At 41.4% G+C, this 19087-nt stretch overlaps 3 protein-coding genes across 5 annotated transcripts; 1 reads left to right on the top strand and 2 right to left on the bottom strand.

The window, feature by feature from the left end:
* Positions 1-547: 547 nt before the first annotated feature.
* phykpl (5-phosphohydroxy-L-lysine phospho-lyase) lies at positions 548-6411 on the top strand. Its single transcript, XM_080746203.1, has 13 exons — positions 548-683; positions 798-916; positions 1709-1868; positions 2525-2599; positions 2689-2776; positions 2866-2982; positions 3117-3199; positions 3320-3545; positions 3821-3975; positions 4098-4187; positions 4575-4705; positions 5380-5425; positions 6011-6411. The coding sequence occupies exons 1-12, from the start codon at positions 625-627 to the stop codon at positions 5412-5414; spliced, it is 1338 nt and encodes a 445-aa protein (XP_080602329.1). The 5' UTR covers positions 548-624; the 3' UTR covers positions 5415-5425; positions 6011-6411.
* Positions 6412-6603: 192 nt separating this feature from the next.
* Positions 6604-11925, bottom strand: LOC308302045 (heterogeneous nuclear ribonucleoprotein A/B-like). 3 transcript variants are annotated; one of them, XM_080746212.1, is made up of 9 exons: positions 11806-11847; positions 10800-11175; positions 9836-10004; positions 9590-9748; positions 8874-9005; positions 8425-8545; positions 7907-8062; positions 7726-7811; positions 6604-7310 (listed from the first exon to the last, which is right to left on the bottom strand). In XM_080746212.1, the coding sequence occupies exons 2-8, from the start codon at positions 11138-11140 to the stop codon at positions 7741-7743; spliced, it is 1149 nt and encodes a 382-aa protein (XP_080602338.1). In that variant the 5' UTR covers positions 11141-11175; positions 11806-11847; the 3' UTR covers positions 6604-7310; positions 7726-7740. The 3 variants fall into 3 exon arrangements, with proteins under 3 accessions (XP_080602338.1, XP_080602339.1, XP_080602337.1); XM_080746211.1 differs by lacking the exon at positions 11806-11847 and adding an exon at positions 11879-11925 and having other exon boundaries at positions 6605-7310; XM_080746213.1 differs by lacking the exons at positions 7726-7811; positions 11806-11847 and adding an exon at positions 11879-11925.
* A 1757-nt stretch (positions 11926-13682) lies between these two features.
* Positions 13683-18529, bottom strand: nme5 (NME/NM23 family member 5; the record flags this gene model as incomplete). The annotated part of the gene is made up of 5 exons (XM_080746740.1): positions 13683-13766; positions 13919-14037; positions 14140-14240; positions 16700-16905; positions 18413-18529. 5 exons carry the CDS (start codon positions 18527-18529, stop codon positions 13683-13685), a joined length of 627 nt encoding a protein of 208 aa, XP_080602866.1.
* Positions 18530-19087: the final 558 nt, after the last annotated feature.

The following is a 19087-nucleotide window of genomic DNA, read 5'->3' as shown; positions in this document are numbered from 1 at the left end:
CGCTGTTCTGTGTGAATAGCAAGACCCATATGTAGACCTATATAAAACGTAATTTGTAAAAATAAGTATTTAGTTAAGTACAATTTTGTACTTTAGTGGAGTACTTCCAATAGGCTACTTTTACTTCTACATCTTGGATCCAATTATTGTACTTTTACTCCACTACGTTTATTTGAAAACTTTAGTTTAGTTACTTTGTGGATTGATTATTATTACTATACATTAACCACTTCAGTTAAATGGGACATTCTGCAAAAGTAGTCTACTTTTACTGTTGATACAATTTAAGTAGGCTATATTTTGATACCAATACTTTTCTACATACATAGATTCTGGATTTATATATAATCTACTTTGCAGTATTGAAATATTTATACTTTTGTTAAGTAAAACATTTGAGTACTTTTTCCAATGTACCAGAGTGAAACAAATAGCGGCCATGACGCATGCGTAGAGATGATATAGTGTTATTACTATGGTATAGTGAACTCCCATAATAACTCTACGCCGTAGAGTTGTCTACGGTCTACTCTGTTTACTCCAACGAGCCGGAAGGAGCTTCCACATTGAGCCGTGGTGTAACTAATATTATTAACATTCCAGACAGAGAACATCGACTCCAGAATGGCATCAGAAACGTTCAGAAAAGAACAGACTCTGGCGATGAGAAATAAATACATCGGGTAGGTAAACAACAGGATTGTCATATCTCTCATGGCAATCTAAAGCCATCGAGACTGTTTATGTTATTATAAGAGCCGAGCTGATGTGTTGTTGTTGTTGGTGTTTTCTCGCAGATCGTCTTGCAGACTGTTTTATTCGGATGACCCAGTGAAAATAGTAAGAGCTCGGGGTCAATACTTGTACGACGAGAACGGCCAGCGGTATTTAGACTGCATCAGCAACGTCCATCACGGTACTAAAACTCATTAAATGATCAAACTGTTTTTATACAGAACAATGTGCTTTATAAACATACCGATAGAATAGAGCTTTTAAGTAAAAGTAACCGAACTCGTCCAGGAAGTCACATGGTGTAGGCCTACTGTACTGTGGGGCTATAAAAATACCACTAGTCTAAAGGTATGTTATGGCTATAACACGAAATTCCCAATTCAATTTTGCCCTCTAGTGGCCACACTTTGGCGTTTCTATTCAGTGGTCTAAACTAAAGTAACAAAGTACATTTACTCAAGTGCCTTTAAGTTACTCAAGTGATTTTGAGGTAGGCCTACTTTTACTTTACTTGTAGTAGGCTATTTCCAATTTTCAATACTTTTACTTCCACTACATCAGTTACTTTGCAGATATACTGTACATACATATAACACAAACATTAACCACTTCAGCCCTATTTTATACATAAGCTATTTTCAATAAAAAAAATGAACTTTTACTTGTGGTAGGCCTACTTAAGTTTATTTTGATGCCAATACTTTTGTACTTTTACGCAAGTAACATTTTGAACACAGGCCTTTTACTTGGGTAAAGCAACACCAAAGTACCTATGAGAGTGGAATCCCCACTCCGCCAATGCATTTCAATGGGAATCCATTCTCATTGAAACGCATTGGCGGAATGGGGAATCCACTATCATAGGTACTTTGGCGTGGGTGCAGCCTAACAGAGCATTTTTATATTGTGGTATTGATACTTTTACTCAAGTGAAACATTTGAGTACATTTTCCACTACTTGTTTCTATTCCAGTGGGCCACTGTCATCCCAGCATCACACAAGCTGCAGCAGCTCAGATGGAGCTACTGAATACAAACACACGCTTCCTGCATGACAACATCATCCTCTACGCAGAACGCCTGGCAGCCACACTGCCTGACAAGCTGTGTGTCTTCTATTTTGTCAACTCTGGGTGAGTCTGCAAACAGGTGCACACAAGTGATTCGAGATTTAAATGTTTTGCATTTGCCACTTGCTGGGGGCCTTGAAAAGCCCATCCCTATGAAGAACATTCATAGGGGGGCCCACAGTGAATCCTTGTCCCCAGGGCCCAGAATTTGGTGCGACACCCCTGCATGCCAGATACATGGTGTGGCACACTCCGCCAGACTGCAATGTCAAGCATAAATAATACAAGGAGGTTTAATACAAGTAAGGTAATACAAATTGTTATTTGTACGGTATAGATCATTTAAACAAACCTGTAGTGCAAAAAAACGGCATCAATATACACAGAAACTGGTGTAGTGAAAAAACATAGACAAGCCTACATATAATATACTATCTAGAATTTGGAATTTCACATTCCCTGGGTTGCTGAGGTAGGATTATCTATTATATTGCTGCCTTAAATGATTAATACATTTGCACACAAGGATATGTATAGTGACCATGAGGACTCCATAGCGTTAGAAGGAGAACTCCCACTCTCTCTGTAATTGGTTTCTTGCCTTTTCTACACTGTCTGCTTGAAGCTTAAAATTCCAAAAGTAAATCTACAGCCAAACAGAATTAAATCCTATAGAACACACTGTGACATTGAAGGTGATATATCCTTTCACCCAACAGGTCCGAGGCCAACGATCTTGCTCTCCGCCTGGCACAGCAGTACACACAACATGAAGACGTCCTTGTGCTCGACCAGTGAGTTTAGACTTTTTTTTAACTGACAATTTTGACACAGACAATAAAACATGTATGTCAATTACAATACCACTCTCCTCCTATACCAGTGCATACCATGGACACCTTATGTCCCTCATCGACATTAGTCCATACAAGTTCCGGAAACTGGCAGGACAGAAAGAATGGGTTCATGTGGTGTGTAAGCTTATATGAGTATCATTTGGAACTGCTGACCAACAGTGAATATTTTCCATTACAAAATAGTATACACATCATTTTCCTAGGTACCCTTACCAGACACCTACAGAGGAATATATAAAGAAGACCACCCCAACCCAGCCCAAGCATACGCTGACACTGTGAAAGACAAAATAGAGGAGGTGCACAGGAAAGGCCGTAAGGTACAATTTAGTATAAAAATAAATAATAAAGTAGAAGCACACGTGAAGCCATTGCATGTTCAAATAGTGTTATAATGATCAATGTATAATTGCTCTACTTTTAGTTTCTTTTTCTTTCAACTCATTTTCAACAGATCTCTGCATTTTTCGCCGAGTCATTGCCAAGCGTTGGAGGGCAAATCATTCTGCCCCAAGGATACTCAACTAAAGTAGCAGAGTGAGTCCTCACTCTTAAAGACATAAGACACGAGTGAAGTGGAGCAATTTCAGCTTTGACATTTCCAGGGACAAAAAGATAATGATTTGGATTACATCTTTCTCTCTCTCTTTTCTTCAGATATGTCCGCTCAGCAGGGGGGGTGTTTGTGGCGGACGAGGTGCAGACAGGGTTTGGACGTGTGGGAAGTCACTTCTGGGCTTTTCAGTTGCAGGGAGAGGACTTCAGCCCTGACATAGTAACAATGGGAAAACCCATGGGCAATGGTCACCCCTTGGCATGTGTGGCAACCACGTTAGAGATCGCTAGCGCTTTCACGGCCACTGGCGTGGAGTACTTCAACACGGTGACGACTATTACAGATCTGAGGGAATAAAAGAAATCCATGCTAACAGTTTAACTATCACTATAGTGAGTTTGCACCAGCAACTATATGGATGTGCATAAGAATTCCTTTTGAAATCTGGGAAAGACTATTGTCATGATATCAATATGGTCATGACACTATTATTGGGCCCTGGCCCCTGCCTTGTTTTTCAACTATGTTGGACAGAAATGCAAATGTATTTTTGTTTCTAATACATGCTAAAAACAATTTATATTCCCTCCGACATCTTGTAGTTTGGAGGCAACCCAGTATCGTGTGCCATTGGGTTGGCGGTTCTTGACGTGATCGAGAAAGAGGACCTAAGAGGGAACTCCACCAGAGTGGGAGGGCATCTCAAAGACTTGCTCACAAAGCTGAAAACGAAACATCAAATCATTGGAGATGTCCGGTAAGGGGGCAGTATCTAATTTATTAGTAATTCACAGTACTGGTGATAATAAATGATGTACTTAGAAACAGCCTGAATCTCACTGTCACTGCATTTCACTTCTAATTCTTGGTTCTTTGCAGAGGGGTAGGTCTGTTTGTGGGCTTGGAGCTGGTGTCAGACAGAGAGCTGAAGACTCCAGCCACAGATGCTGCATCAATGGTGGTGAAGAGGTGATAGTCAAGACTGACTTTACGCTTAACACTGATTTATACTTAATTTCATTCAGACATCATGCACCGAAAATAGCCAATATAAACGCTTACAGGTCATGCTGCAAGGCATTGTGACAAAGCCTGTAGATTGGCCATTTTCAGCACATTGGCAGTATACATATAAATCAATATTGGCAGTATACATATAAATCAAGCCTTACTGTAACTGTAATGGGTGGCTTCTATTTTGATAGTATGAAAACCTGCCAAATAAATTGTCAGTATATGTACGGTTGGTAATCTCATGAAACCTTACAAAATTAATTGAATTTCATATAGACCAAACAGTTGCTGCCCTCCATCATCGGTCTCTGCTTTGGGAATCTTATCTCATTTGTATTTCAGGTTGAAAAAGGAGCGGATTTGTGTCAGTACAGATGGCCCCTGGGAGAATGTTGTGAAGTTTAAACCTCCCATGTGCTTCAGTATGGAGGATGCTGAGCTGGTGGCACATAGCATTGACCACATTCTCACAGGTAAGACCATTAGTTTCTTGCATTACATCTTAAAATATTACTGTAGATACTGTATGCAAATACAAATTGAATGAAAGAGAAAAATAAAAAAAACCTAATCGTCAGGTCGCAAACACAAACTTTAGAAGGCAATGGTAGGCAAAATCAGGAAGGTAAGAAGGAATATGGGAAATGGGACAGATCCAGGTTGATGACATGACTTTAGAGATACTGTGTACCGCTTTGCGTGATTTTAGGGAAAAATCTGTAGGAGCGGTGTCCAAAAATGTGTTTTGCAAAAATTGGCCTGATGGTGGCGCTAAATGGGACAGATGCATGTTGATGACATGACATGATGACTGTAGTAGGGCAAAACCTGTAGGAGCAGTGTCCAAAAATGTGTTTTGCAAAAATCTGCCTCATGGTGGCGCTAGAAGAGGGCCATGTGAGAAATGAGGGGTGGAGGTTGTGGTTTGGCAGGCAAGAGTGTGTGTGCCAAGTTTGGCATGGATCGGGGCAATGGTGGCAGAGATATGAGATGGGGAAAAGTGTGACGTGATGGACAGACTAACAGCTGGTGGAGGTTTTGATAGTAACTGCGACCTGACGGTCACAATAAATTACAGAAGCACAAGATGATCAGGCGGGTCAATTCGTTAAGCGATTAATGACGTGTCGTGTTCCATTTTTCCCAGACATGGAGACCCAGGACCTTAAACTGGAAAAATGAAGACATTTAAGGTTTGTGAATCCTGTAGAAAAACATTTAATAGCTGTTGGTCACATTCAGAAGGTTCAGAGGTAGAGATATAGGCATCTTCATAATATGAAGAAGTTGGTGAAGTCAACTGGATTATCAAAACATTTGATACTCCATTTGACTTCACCAACTGGTAAAATAATTTCATTTACCTTTCACATACTGGCATTTCCTCATTACCCTTCACATACTGGCATTTCCTATGGCAGAACATGATCACTTTTTACCTCCCTAATAGGGGACCCGTAGTTGTCACATTTCTTGTCATCTTAACACAGAAGACTCTGTGCCTGTCTGATGCAACCCACTGTAGCAGAGAACAGACATAACCACCAAATTCCTTCAAACTGTAGACGTAACGTTCTGTCGACAGCTACAGGTTGGACAGGGAGGCCACAACATTATTCGACTGGTCATGTTTTAATACTGTAAACTAGGAACATTGCTAAAAGCAAGTCCACGTCAGCTAATGTTGGAGGCTCACAGTGAAGCTCCTCTGGAGGTGTGATGCTCCCAAAGTATGCTACTCAAAGTGAAATAACACTTATTCATTCTGTTCTTTTCAGGCATTTCAAGTCTACTTGAATATACAGGCCAGACCATTGCCAGGGTTGTAGTAATGTGTTGACACATTAACCTGACAGCCACAGCGATCAAGACGTACTGTCTGGGAGACCCAAGCCAAAGAAACACTTGTACTGTAACACTAATAAGCTTGTTTTTGATAATTGTTTTTCATAGATAATTTCTCAAGGCAAACCAAATAAACATTTAAAATACAGTTTCCTGCATCATTCACATCCTCGCATCCGTCATAATAAAAACAAATAGAAAAATAAAACAAGAATCACATATGCACCAGTTTCTGCAACATTCTTAAGATATGGTGGAATATAAGAACTTACCAGAGTAAAACCTTAAATCTCCTGGACCTTTTCACATACAAACATACCAAAAATACCGGAGGTTCACACCTAGCAGGGCGAGTACAAAATCTTAGCCAGTAATCCAGCAGCCAGCGAAGCACTCTGCCAGTTATCCAAAGGCATCTGTAGGAACTTTAGCATTATCCAAGACCCAAAAAAGCAAGCCATTTAACAGTACAAAACATTTAACATTAACTTTTACAAATAATAACAAAAGGATCCATGTGTAATATAAATCAAAAGTTTATTTCTACCAATTTGCCCAAGACACTAGAGGAATGAGTTTCCAGTGAGAGAGGGAGTGCCCCCTTACATTTAAACAGGCTTGCTTTCGGTTGTATCATAACACTAGTTAAGCCACTTAAAATTGCAGACATGGGAAAGAATCTCCTTTTAAAAGCCAAAGCAAAAAAAAAAAAAAAAAGAACTGGTTGTCCTTTGTCTACTTAACCAACTGCAAACATTCACTTAACACACTTACAATTAACCCTTTGATTAGTTTAATCCCTTATCTTGTCTTTCCTCACCCACATCTGAAGCCATGCAGCTCGCATCAAACACTCGGGAAAGAAAAACTAAAGATCTACAAACACCAAAGAAAAAAAATATGCAAAAAATTGTTTTATTCTTGAGCTTCAAAAGCTCTGCTCCTTGCTTGTTGGTAAATCCAGTAGACATGTAAAATACAACCATACAATACATTAGATCAAAAAAAAGGTACCAAAAAGTACAGTAAAAATAACACTTCCATCGCTGGAAATGTAAATGGACACAAAACAATATAAAATAAAAGTGGAAAAGTGACATTTGCTTCCCCAGTTCCTCACTTGATCTGTACAAATGGAGCATGAGTCCAAATTTCTGCCAACTCCAAAGGAAAAGCCAGAGCCCATGACGGCTGTGGTTGGACCATGGGTTCCTTCTCTTATTTACTTTAGACCTTAAGAGAAAAAACACGGTGCGCAGCGTTACTAAAAAATAAATGTATACAACATAGTTACAGAAAGGCAAGAACATGAATGAACTTTACAGATCGGTTAATGGACACAGACACAACCGGAGGGGACAAGACCAGTAGCTGCATTACCTAGCACCCCAATGAAAACCCTACTACCACCACCACCTCAACCCTTATTGATCCAGTAGTGTTTGTAGGGATGCATCTTAATGATTGGCACATGGAATGAATCCACAATTAATGATTCTAGACCCCATGACACAGTCCCCCTGCCCCCCATTCACCACCACAATGTTTGAATGAGTTTTAAGACTAGATGGAAGAATTTTGAGTCAAAAAGGCACTAATGGTTAGAGCTAGATTGTCATGTTACTATAGATGATGCAAAAATGCATACCTGCACTACTTGTGATCAGTATGGCTTGTAGCTACTCTGGTGGCCTCCACGTCTTGGAGTTTTCCCATAGCTTGCATTGCCCTGGTCTGGAGGACAAGGAAAAAAAAGGGGACTGAGTGCTTCTGTACAACAACGACCAAGAAAATTACGTTTCTCTCAGCTGGGGGCAGTTATCGCTTACTGTAGTCGTAGCCACCCCCATATCCGTAATATCCAGCAGAGTAGTCATAGTTGCCATAGCTGCCATATCCGTAGCCCTGTCCGTAGCCTTGTCCATAGCCGCCGTAGCCCTGGTTCCAGTAGTTGTTGTATCCTTGGTTCCAGTTCTGATTCTGGCCTGGAAACGACAGGAGAGGAGAAGAGACATCTCACACCATTTCACATTTTACTAGTCAATGGGATACATAAGTTTATCCTTGCAGTGATACAAGACCCTTTATAGGTATTAAACATAGTCTGAGTCTTGGGTTTCGACTCCCAACATTGCAACATGAGAAAATAGCAATAGAATAGTCATACAAAAGTATGAAACATGTATACACAGAATTGCATAATATACACCTGCTGTTAAAGTATAAGAGTATTGGTTTTTGATACAAACATTGAATCAACATGAGAAATGGCACACAACTACATAATTATACACAGTACACACACACACAAACACCACAACACTGTTGATAAATTATGAATACTCACTTCCACGTCCCCTGCCACGCCCCCCATATCCTCCTCCTCCTCCACCGCCGCCACCACCACGTCCACCGCCATACTGCTGTTGCTGGTACACCTCTTTGGGCTGGGCTATTTTAATCTCACACTGGAACACCACACAGTATACATACATTACATTAGACGGGAGAATGTAGGCATGCATTAACTCTATAAGACCCGTGGTCCAAGTCTACAAATGTCTTCAAAAATTAGTTCTCACTTTTTCATGATTCAAAGTCGTTCTAAATTTTTCAAACACTAATGATTTTTCAAAGAATGTTCAAAAATAGCAGATGTACAAGCTCGCAGAGCAGCACTAAGTGACATGCCATGAGCTTGTCCATCTGCTATTTTTGAATAGCCAATGCCAAAATCGAAAATGACAGTTGCCTTCCAAGTTAAAAATGTACAGTATCTTTAGTGCCTTTTTTTACCTTGCTCCCACTGACGTTATGGAATTTCTTTTCCAAAACTTTTTTGACTGGATTCTCTTCCTTATACGTGATAAAAACAAATCCCCTCCTCTTCTCCGTCTTTGGATCTTGCGGGAGCTCGATCGTCTCGATCTAACAGGATAAAACAATGAAATCCATTTAGACAGTTCAGCAGTAACCACTTCAGTCACATCCTTCTGTCGTACGCCACGCACCAAACATAGCCGATCTACAAACTCAACCCGCGACGATATTAGGGATGGGACAATAATCGCAATCATCATTTATCGTGATAAAAACACAACAATCGTATTGTGGAAATTAAATTTATCCTCCGTCATGCACTAGCATCAATTCACCTTTTATTTGCGCACTGCATACCTGGTACCACCTAACCTCTATAATTGTTCAAACAGACCTGTAAATAACATACTTGATAGTCTTTTTTTTCTCCCCCCACTCTACCAAATCCTTGCCAAAAATAGACCATCTACAAGCTCACAGCAGCGCAATGTGAGCTTGTAGATAGGCCATTTTTGGTTCTGCCCCAGAATAGTGATGTTGGGGATATTTTGATTATCGCGATAATATAGTAAATCTATTATTTTAGTCACAGTAATCGTGCCATGACATTTTCATATTGTCCCATCCTTAGTCAAAATGTGATGTGAGCTTGTATATATTGGCCATTTTCGCTGCAAGGGTGGCTTAGTTACCTCTCCAAAAGTGCCAAAGTACTCCTGGATAACTTCTTTGTCTGTGTCTGGGTTGAGGCCTCCAACAAAGATCTTCTTGACTGGTTCTTTCTTCATAGCCATGGCCTTCTTAGGGTCAATCTGTCGGCCATCTAGCCTGTGTTCCTTCTGTTCAAGGACCTAACAGAAATGTGCATGGTTAAGTCCCCTTTCTGAACACACTGTACTTCTCATTACATAACATAAAACGTTTAAGTTTCCACTCACTTTATCTACGGCGACTGCTTCTTTAAAGAGAATGAAGCCGAACCCTCTTGACCGGCCTGTCTGCTGGTCCATTTTTATGGTGCAGTCCGTCACCTCACCAAATTTAGAGAAGTAATCTTTGAGATCCTTCTTACTCGTGTCCCAGCTGAGGCCCCCGACAAACATTTTCCTACACAAACAAAAAAGGATAAACAGTTTTAACATCACAGCATTAGAGCAACTATGCCCCAGCACTCATTATTCGAACTATTTCTTGTACCCCATTGTCAACTGATGCTAGTTATATCATGCAGATGTACCTCCGTTGGATAATTGTTCACATTTAGGTTGTCGTTCCGGTTCGCTTGTCCACGTGTTTAAACAGATGCTAGGTTTGATGTTTACTTGGTATCCTAGTTACTTTTCTGCACTTAAAAATATGTTTTCTTGGCTCTAATAATATGACCATATCCTTTGTCGTGCCATTTAATGATCTCGTACTTTGCAATTCGGTTTCTGCCATGGATAAGATGCTAAATGTTTAGAATGTATCATTACCGCTGCCACTAGTACAGGATTGGGGGGCAGGGCGCGCTGGTGGGCAAGTGCACAAACTGTTCCAGAACATCTGTTGCCACCAGTGACGTAGGAAAGGCATGGGGTCCTGTTCCCCGATCACACTAGCGAAATGTTCCCTTTAACTTCATTTTCTTTCTACATACATTTAATAGAATCGGGTATCGATCGACAGAAAAACGCGAGCGGTTCTGAAGCAGATCCAACCTAATACACAGTAGTTACACACGTTGATCTAGTACATGTTCTATGTGGCGCCCCTCCCCCCTTCGCTCCGCACATGGCGCCAACAAAGCCCGGCGGAACAAAGGAACAGGACGAAACCTGGAGCTTCGTCTGAACCGCATCCACTAAAAAAAAATAAAAAAAAAAATCCAATAATTTCTATCAACATATTTAAGCAGCTCACCCCGCATCCTCCTCTCCTTTGCTGGCGTTGATCTGTCCACCTTCCGAGGCTCCACCGCCGTTCTGGGCTTCTTCCTCTCCTTCACCTCCCCCCTCCGTGGCTTCTGCTGCTTCGCCGTCCACAGCGGACTCCGCTTCGGGCCCTGTCGCGTCCTCCTCCGCGTCGTTTACCAGTTCAGACTCGGCCTCGGCCTCTGCCTCTCCGTCGAGCCCGTCGATCGCCTGCTCCTCCTCCTCCAGCTCGTGCTGTTCCTCCTCCTCGGCGGCTGCTCCGTTAAAATCCTCGTCGAGTTCGTGGCCGTTTTCCGACGTTTCCATGAACTGCTGCTCGACGTCCGACATTTTTATAAACTAGTATGATCCTCTATGTTCTGTTCCTGGGAAGATTAAAAAAAAGCACCACTTTTTTGGTCACAAAAGAAGCCCTGTATCGCTCTTACATAATCCTTGCAGCCATTGTTGTGCCAGGATCAGGATGTGTTCCCACGTCCACTAGAACTCATGGATCTAATGGGTCTGCCACAAAAATAGCTGATCTTATAGTAAGTATAAGTTCACGGTGTGTCGCTATGCGACTGCACCGTGAGCTTGGAGATCTGCTATTTTTGTATCCCTGTTAGAAGAATGTGCTGTTCTCTCCCCCCTCACAGAATAACACGCTTCGCCATTAACGCCGTGCCAATGCATACATCCACCACCATTTTGACCGGTTCCGCCATACATTTAACACAATGAGACCTTTTGACTTCACTTTAATCGCAAATAGCTGAACGGATCCGCGGCAAAACAGATGCAGGTATGCAATCTTTAACACGCAGAACCAGATCGGTCTGAAGCTGCACGGCGCAGATAAACCAAACCTGAAAACGTACAACTCTATTCGCAGTTACGTAATGCGGAGGAGGCCGTGCCTCGCTCCACACCGTGAATTTCTAATTGCAATTACGTAAAATATCAATTTATTCTAGAACTTTAACGACACATCGACCACAATCAGAAGTACTTACGCGCGAGTCTCAACCAAACAAAACTTAAGAAGCGTATTTTAGATGCAAAAGAAGACAAAAAAAAGCTGCTTACTGATCACACAAACGGAGAGCACTCTTCAAGATGGATTCTCCCATACGACGCAAACTCGTGGTTGGTTTTATAGAACCGGTAGGGAAAAAAACATACTGCAGCCAGGAAGCGGTCTGATTGGATCGCCACGGCTGCCAATCACAGCGCCAACCAATCACACAAGTCACGTTCGTTTTTTTTTTCTTCCATGGATGTTCACGCCCTTTACACACAGGGAACTTTGAGTACCTTTTCTGCTTTCAGGCACATTCTTGGGTTGGACTTGATTCTTGTATGTGTATGGTAATGTCGAGTCACGTCCAAAACATTGCATTTAGCAGAGACTGTTAAATGGGAATGCACACAACAGTACACACTAATTGGTATTGCGTGTGAGAGAGTACACGAAAGTTGATGTTACTTGTTAAATAGTATTGTTCGTCTGATACAAAAAAGTTAAGCAATATCGTCTTGACAAATACATGCTATGGAATCTGAATTGGTATGGTATCTACGATGGAATTACTGTCAACAACTCCATTCAACCTTTCAGATCCTCCTGATTTGCATGCTTGCTGGACATATCAAGTTACCAAAGACCAGTTCGAAGTTAGAACGAGAATTGGTAACAAACAAATGCATTTCTGATAATGCTCCTTAAATATGTAAGTAGTGTGGCTTATAAGTCCACAATTCACTTCTTACATGAGTAAAGGAGGGTTCTTTTAGCCAACAACACCCCCCCCCCCCCCCCCCCACCCACACACACACACACACACACACACACACACACACACACTTTAGCCAACAACATGCCCCCCCCCCTACACACACACACACACACACACACCCTTTCCTCTGCTGTTCAACATGACAATAAACCTTGCACACTATTCCATAACTATTGGAACCAAAGCCAACCGCCCTATATTTACATGACTTTTAAGATCATTTTCCAAATTCTTTATTTTTTAAATATTTTGGGAACAAAATATCCAATTAAACATTGACGTGCCCACTCTTCCGGTTACCAATGATAATAAAAGGGCCCATAATGTTCGCTTTAGTTTCTCTTTTACTTTATATGGATTCCAGTCTGTCTATGTACAGTGCCTATTACCTGGTAAAATATCCCAGTGACGGAATAATGCATGTTTATCATGCATTATCTCAAGTCATCATTCTTCACTATTTCATGTGAATGTAAAGTGCAGCTGATACTTGTACAAAAGGAGGACCAGACGGGTTCCGTTTAGCACACTCATTTATAGCTTGTCTGGGTGACTGGGTCATTTATAAACTGTATAAACTCAATGGTTTGTTTTTATATTACGGCAACAGACAATGCAAACACCATAAAATACCATGCTCATGTCATTGTGGTCTTTGGGATTTATTGTTGACACCAGATATGCAGTTGCAATGGTTCTGAGGTCTGATAGCTATGTTGTGCAAGAGAATTCCTGGCTGGTTGAGTACATTGAATGTTTTATTATATTATTTATTGAGAAGATAATTAGAATTATTGAGTGAATATGGGACTCAAGATCAGCCTCCATAATAGTCATTTGCATGATATTTGTGTCATTGTTCAGTTTTGGATGTCTCGTCACATAACTGAAGCAGTAGCACTGCAGACATTAATGAGGATATTACCAGTGCAGTGTGGTACTTTGGTTATACCAAAATGAACAGTAATTCTCAAAATGTGTTTGGTAATGATTTAATTATAAATACCAGTCAAAAACAAGTTCTAACAATACCATTTAATTTCATTCTAGGATCAATTTTGTTTCTGAGAACTTCTATATTCTTCCCTTCCATGTTATTCTGCTTCTTCCACAATCGCTCCATCAAATATTTTAGGCTTGTTTGGATTGTTTTTGATCAGCCAGTCAGCAATCCAAGTCTGTTGAAAGTGGGAAGACAAATGCATGAAGGTGGCATGACACGCTGACAAAAGCAAACATAATGTTTTAACACCTAGAATACCAGGAAATAATTGGATACATCTGTCCTGTGGCATATGTCCAATTGTGTGACATTCTGGTGCTTGCTTACACATGGGTTGAGGGGCTTCTCCTTGCAGAGCTCAGTAAGTCCTCTGAGCAATGTGGGATTCACATACTTGATCAGGTATTCTTTGGCAGCTTCTACCGTTGGAACTGGTTCAATAACAGCTGTCATGATGGGGGGGGTATAGGAGTGTACAGTAACTGTTCAGAAGCTGACCCCTTTATGTTCATAAGAAAAATAATTGTGTGTTTGCATGTGAGACTTACAGTTTGGAAACATGTACTTGAGCTCCCTCTCAGCTGCTATGAATGTATCACTGCCATGAACAGCATTACGGAGCTCAGAGGTTCCGTACATTGCTCGAAGGCTATGGGAGAGATTCAGTATATGTATTAGTGCCATTTCTGCTGGGTATGTCAAAGGATCATTATTCTAGATCACCACATGACACCAGAACATAAGTCATACTTTGACTTGAATCAAAGGTACAGGCTGAAGAAGTTTAAGAAGCACCAATTAGAACATTGTTCAATTTCATTACAGTAAGCATGAACTCAAGTCAATATACAAGGGAAATAAATAATAACATAAATAGAGTTACAGGGAGAACAGCCTCAGCCCCGGCCGAGACAAAAAATGGTTCTTCCCAATGCCTCTCTACTTTGGCATTCAGCATCAAGGGTTGGATTGGAGAAGTCTCTGCAACATACTGTACTAGTGTCATGTCCAGGGGGTGTACTTGTACATCAAGCTGCCACACTTGACCTATAGGCCACATGGCCAGAAAGAAACCATTGGTTTCTAAGGCTACTTACTTTCATTTGAAACTGTATATATATACAGTAGTATATATATATATATATATATATATACTACTGTCATTTCTGTAGCAAATTAACTAGTAGATAATTGTAAGGTGGTGTCACAGGGGTAAGTATCCGATTGTGGCTATGGGGTAAGATAGATGTGGTTTGTGGATATGGTGAGCCTATATATTCTTTGCATTATGAGCTTGGGTTCTACCAAAGTTTGATTATTCAATTACTCAATAAGCATTAAACATGTTGGGGGTATTTTTGTCATATAGCTCTTACGTCAAAAATTGAAATACCCGTCAAACAATACAATTCAACAAACTTAAATATCTGTTAAACTACAACTGTCTGCAGGGGCGTCACAAGGGGAGAAAAGTAGGACTGAATTACCAGGGGCCTTAATTATTTTATACTTTAGCTACTGAAGAATAGCAGATATACAAGGTGCCGCACTATAAGCTTGTAGATCTGCTATTTTTGAAAAGTTGTGAAAATGTGTACAAATCTTTGAATATATGTGTTTTTTAAGTGAACATTTGTAACTCAAATTCTGCTTCTGGGGGGTCCCTGACTCCCTGGAACTAAATATTTTGAGATGGGGGCCCGTGGCCGAATAAATATGATTTTGGGGGTCCTTCACATGAAATAGGTTTGAGCACCACTGACATAGGAGGATTTGAAATATTCAAAGACTTTTTTCACGATTTTTCAAAAATAGCAGATCTATTCTACAAGCTCGCAGTGCGGCACTCGGTGCCATGCTGTGAGCTTGTAGTCTATATCTGCTATTTTTCAATAGTTAAAGCACAAAATAATGCGTAATAATGCGTTCCCAGTCTAAATGGGTAAAACCCCCTCCCCCTATGAAGAAAACTTGTGGGGGGCCTGCAGTGAATCCTTGTACCCAGGGCCCAGAATTTGGTGCGACACCCCTGACTGTCTGGGTTTAGGGAACCCAAAAAGAATGCCTTCTAGAAGCAGGCTGAACTAGAAGCAGTGCTCTTCCGAGCACAGGTCTCCACCAGGCCATGCGTTCTGGTGGTGGTACTGTATAATAGGCCAATGTGAAAAGGGTAGCATTTTTTCTTTGACATAGTGGGAATATGTGTGGCAAATTTCAGGGTAATTGCAAGCTGCGTTGATGATTTGAGGCATTTTGTTCAAAAACGGAGCAATCCTGCAAACTTTGGAAGCCAATATTAGCCAATTAGGATGGAATATGAAATATCAGACGGATCGGACTTGATCACATGACTATAGAGATACTGTGTACCGATTTGCATGATTTTTGGATAAAATCTCAAGGAATAATAGGAGAAATTGTGTTTTACATAAGTCGGCCTCCTGGTGGCGCTATAAAAGGCTGATGTGAAAAATGCAGGGAAAGGGTTTTTCCTTGGCCTCTAGGGAATGCGCTTACAAAGTTTGAAACTGATCGATGGAGTTATAGGTAAAACCACAAATCGGCCTGTTATAGCGCCACCATGAGGCTGATTTCAAAAATTTGAAGTGGCATTTCTTCTTCGACCTAGTGGGAACGTGTGTGCACGATTTCATGATAATTGCACTTTGCGTTTGGGATTTGAGGCATTTTGTTCAAAACGGCTCAATCCTACAAACTTTGGAAGCCAATCTTAGCCAATCAGGATGGAATATGAAAAATCGGACAGATCCGTGTCGATCACATGACTGTCAAGATACTGCCTACCGATTTGTAGGATTTTTGGACAAAATCTGTAAGAGTAGTGCACAGAAATGTGTCTTGCGAACATCGGCCACTAGGTGGCGCTAGAAAAAGCCCATTTGAAAAATTTAGGGCAGAGGTTCTAGATTGGCATCCAGGGAATGTGTGTGCTCACTTTGGCAGCGACCGGGCCAACGGCGACTGAGATTAGCTGCACACAAACTGCGAGGACACACACACGGACGGACGCACGCACGGACACACGGACGGACGGAGGGGAAAACATACTCTCCCCCATGCCTTCGGCTGGTGGAGACAATTACTGACCATTCAGGGTGAGTGTCCCTGGCCTGAACACTGTTGACCGGACCTATGATGGTTTTCCAGTGGGCGATGGCATCTTCCCGAGCCAGATCCAGTGCAATGACAGGACCAGAACTCATGAAGGCAGCCAAACTAGGGAAGAAGTTCTTTCCGTAATGGTCCGCGTAGAAGTCACTGCACTCCTCTGGACTGAGCTGCAATGTCCGCTTCTGCTCGGGATGAAGTTAACCGTTAACAAGATGCCTGTTCCAGTAATAGAGCTTAAGTTGCCAACTAACTGATCCACAAGTTAACGAGGCATGAACATCCAAGGCACTACAGGCTAAAACTAGAAAAAGTGCTCCTCAGAGCAAAGGTCTCCGCCAGGTCAGGTAGTTTGTTGTGGGCCAGCAATGTTCGGAATTCACCAATCTCTATGGAATAGAGGGTATATGCGCCTGACATCATCATCATCATACCCGGAAGTTATGCGGGAACACCTACTGAGTGGCAAAAAAATACCTTACTTTCTGGCCTGACAGCCCATACATCCAAACAGAAAAGTCCTATCTGATTGCATTAAATGTTAAACGATGTTAAACTCACTTTGCCACTCGATTTGCCATTCACTTTATGCATACGCATACCCTCTATATGATCAGACGGATCCGAATTGATCACTTGACTAGAGATAATGTGTACCGATTTGCGTGATGATTGGACATTTGCGGGCATAATGATTTGCTGCATTTTGTTCAAAATGGGCCAGGAGTAATATAAAAAATGTGTTTTACATAAGGTGGCCTCCTGGTGTCACTATAAAAAGCAGATGTGAAAAATGCATGGCAAATGTTTTTCCTTGGCCTCTTGCACATAGTTTCACTCAGATCAGTGCAGGTGTGATCCACTCGCTCTGCATTTTCGAGCCCATCTGGCCCCGACACAGGCAGTTATAGGTAAAAACATGAATTGGCTTGATAGAGTGCCACCATGAGGCTGATTTGAACATTTCCAAATGGCATTTCTTCCTCTGCCAAGTGGGAATCAATGTGCAAGCACAATTTCACGGAAATCGCAGTGTGTTCATGATTTGAGAACATTTGAAAAAACTGAATTTGAAAATCTGAAAGACCCATTTCATTTTATGATGATAATAGAGATACTGTAGCCCTATTTGGACAAAATCTGTCCGAGTAGGCTATTGTCAAAAAAATGTGTTGAACAGAAATCGACCCCCTGGTGGCGCTATAACAGGCCCATGTGTGTGCGCAGCCTGTTCGCAGCCAGCGTGTTCCCTTAATGGTGCCAGAGATTAGCTGTTCATGCAGATGCAGTCTTTAGCCATGCCTTTCGGCCTTCCCCTGCACCTTCTTTGTATATAGGTCTACTGTTTGTTTAGACTTACCGTTTTCTTTTTTCTTTTTCTTTACATATCTACTGCATAGTACTGTGTTCTATTTGTCTGTCATTCAATGTTATATGAGATTGATACTTCAATGGTTTCCAGTGGAAATAAGCTTAGTCTTTTCACGGATCTCCTTTTAGTAGACCTTGTACCAGTGAACTGTACCGTCATGAAACTGTACCTTTTCCTATGCAAACTTCTAATAAAGTCTTCAATCAATCAATCAATGGCGGAGACAATAAATCACAATCATCTGGATATATACCGGTAGTCAAATTAACTAGACCTTTAGACCGTTTCCTTGCGGTAAACATTTTAGCAAATGCACCAACCTGCAAGATTGTGAAGCCCGATTTGAGAATGAGCTCCTCTATCTCCTCTGCTTTCTGTATAACATCTGGGTTGATCAGGGCCAACGTTCTCTCCACATAAACACCTGGCTGTGACATCCGCACCCTTGTTTCGTCCATTTCAAACGGTCAATGCCTGCATAAAACTACGGAATGCTATCCTATCGTCCAGTTCATTCCTAGCAATATTTACGTGAACGAAACCACTCGAGTAACATTCACTTTTAAAACGAAGCCTTTGTTGGTTGCTAGGATACTCAACACAACTCTACGGCAAGCCAGGTGGCCAACGGTCATTTGTTGAAAATGCCATTTACGCAGGCCTGCGCTACAGTACACGATGACAGATCCGTAATGCAAGATAGACTTTACAGCAACAATCTGCATTAAATATAATTAGCACATCTGCAGTGGTTGGAGTTGGAGGACATCTCCATCTAGTCCCGACCGACTGGCTTACTTCCTACATTTATATTCTTCCATTGACAAACGTATTTCCTATGGTCAAGTAGGACACCTACTGGTGAAAAGTGGTAGTGCTGGAAACAAATGCAATTCTCCCCATGACAAGTTAGGACCCAAATTTGTGATAGTACAAATTTGGTCTCAGTGAGACAACATTCTGGGTTAAACCCAGGTAGGACACAAGTGAGTCAG

Source organism: Nannobrachium achirus, assembly GCF_963921795.1.
Source record: "Nannobrachium achirus genome assembly, chromosome: 17".
Classification (NCBI taxonomy): domain Eukaryota; kingdom Metazoa; phylum Chordata; class Actinopteri; order Myctophiformes; family Myctophidae; genus Nannobrachium; species Nannobrachium achirus.
The sequence above is the reverse complement of the archived record's forward strand: the minus strand, read 5'-3'. Positions and strand labels throughout refer to the sequence as shown.

What these genes read in the sequence shown, in the direction of transcription:
- LOC308302045 (XM_080746211.1), bottom strand. Translation starts at nt 11,140, where the DNA reads ATGTCGGACGTCGAGCAGCAGTTCATGGAAACGTCGGAAAACGGCCAC. An exon ending in AAGCAGTCGCCGTAGATAAA is followed by an intron (nt 9,749 to 9,835) that starts GTGAGTGGAAAC and finishes CATTTCTGTTAG; the next exon opens with GTCCTTGAACAGAAGGAACA. An exon ending in TGGGGGTGGCTACGACTACA is followed by an intron (nt 7,812 to 7,906) that starts GTAAGCGATAAC and finishes CTTGTCCTCCAG; the next exon opens with ACCAGGGCAATGCAAGCTAT.
- phykpl (XM_080746203.1), top strand. Translation starts at nt 625, where the DNA reads ATGGCATCAGAAACGTTCAGAAAAGAACAGACTCTGGCGATGAGAAAT. An exon ending in CATCAGCAACGTCCATCACG is followed by an intron (nt 917 to 1,708) that starts GTACTAAAACTC and finishes TTTCTATTCCAG; the next exon opens with TGGGCCACTGTCATCCCAGC. An exon ending in GACGTCCTTGTGCTCGACCA is followed by an intron (nt 2,600 to 2,688) that starts GTGAGTTTAGAC and finishes CTCCTATACCAG; the next exon opens with TGCATACCATGGACACCTTA.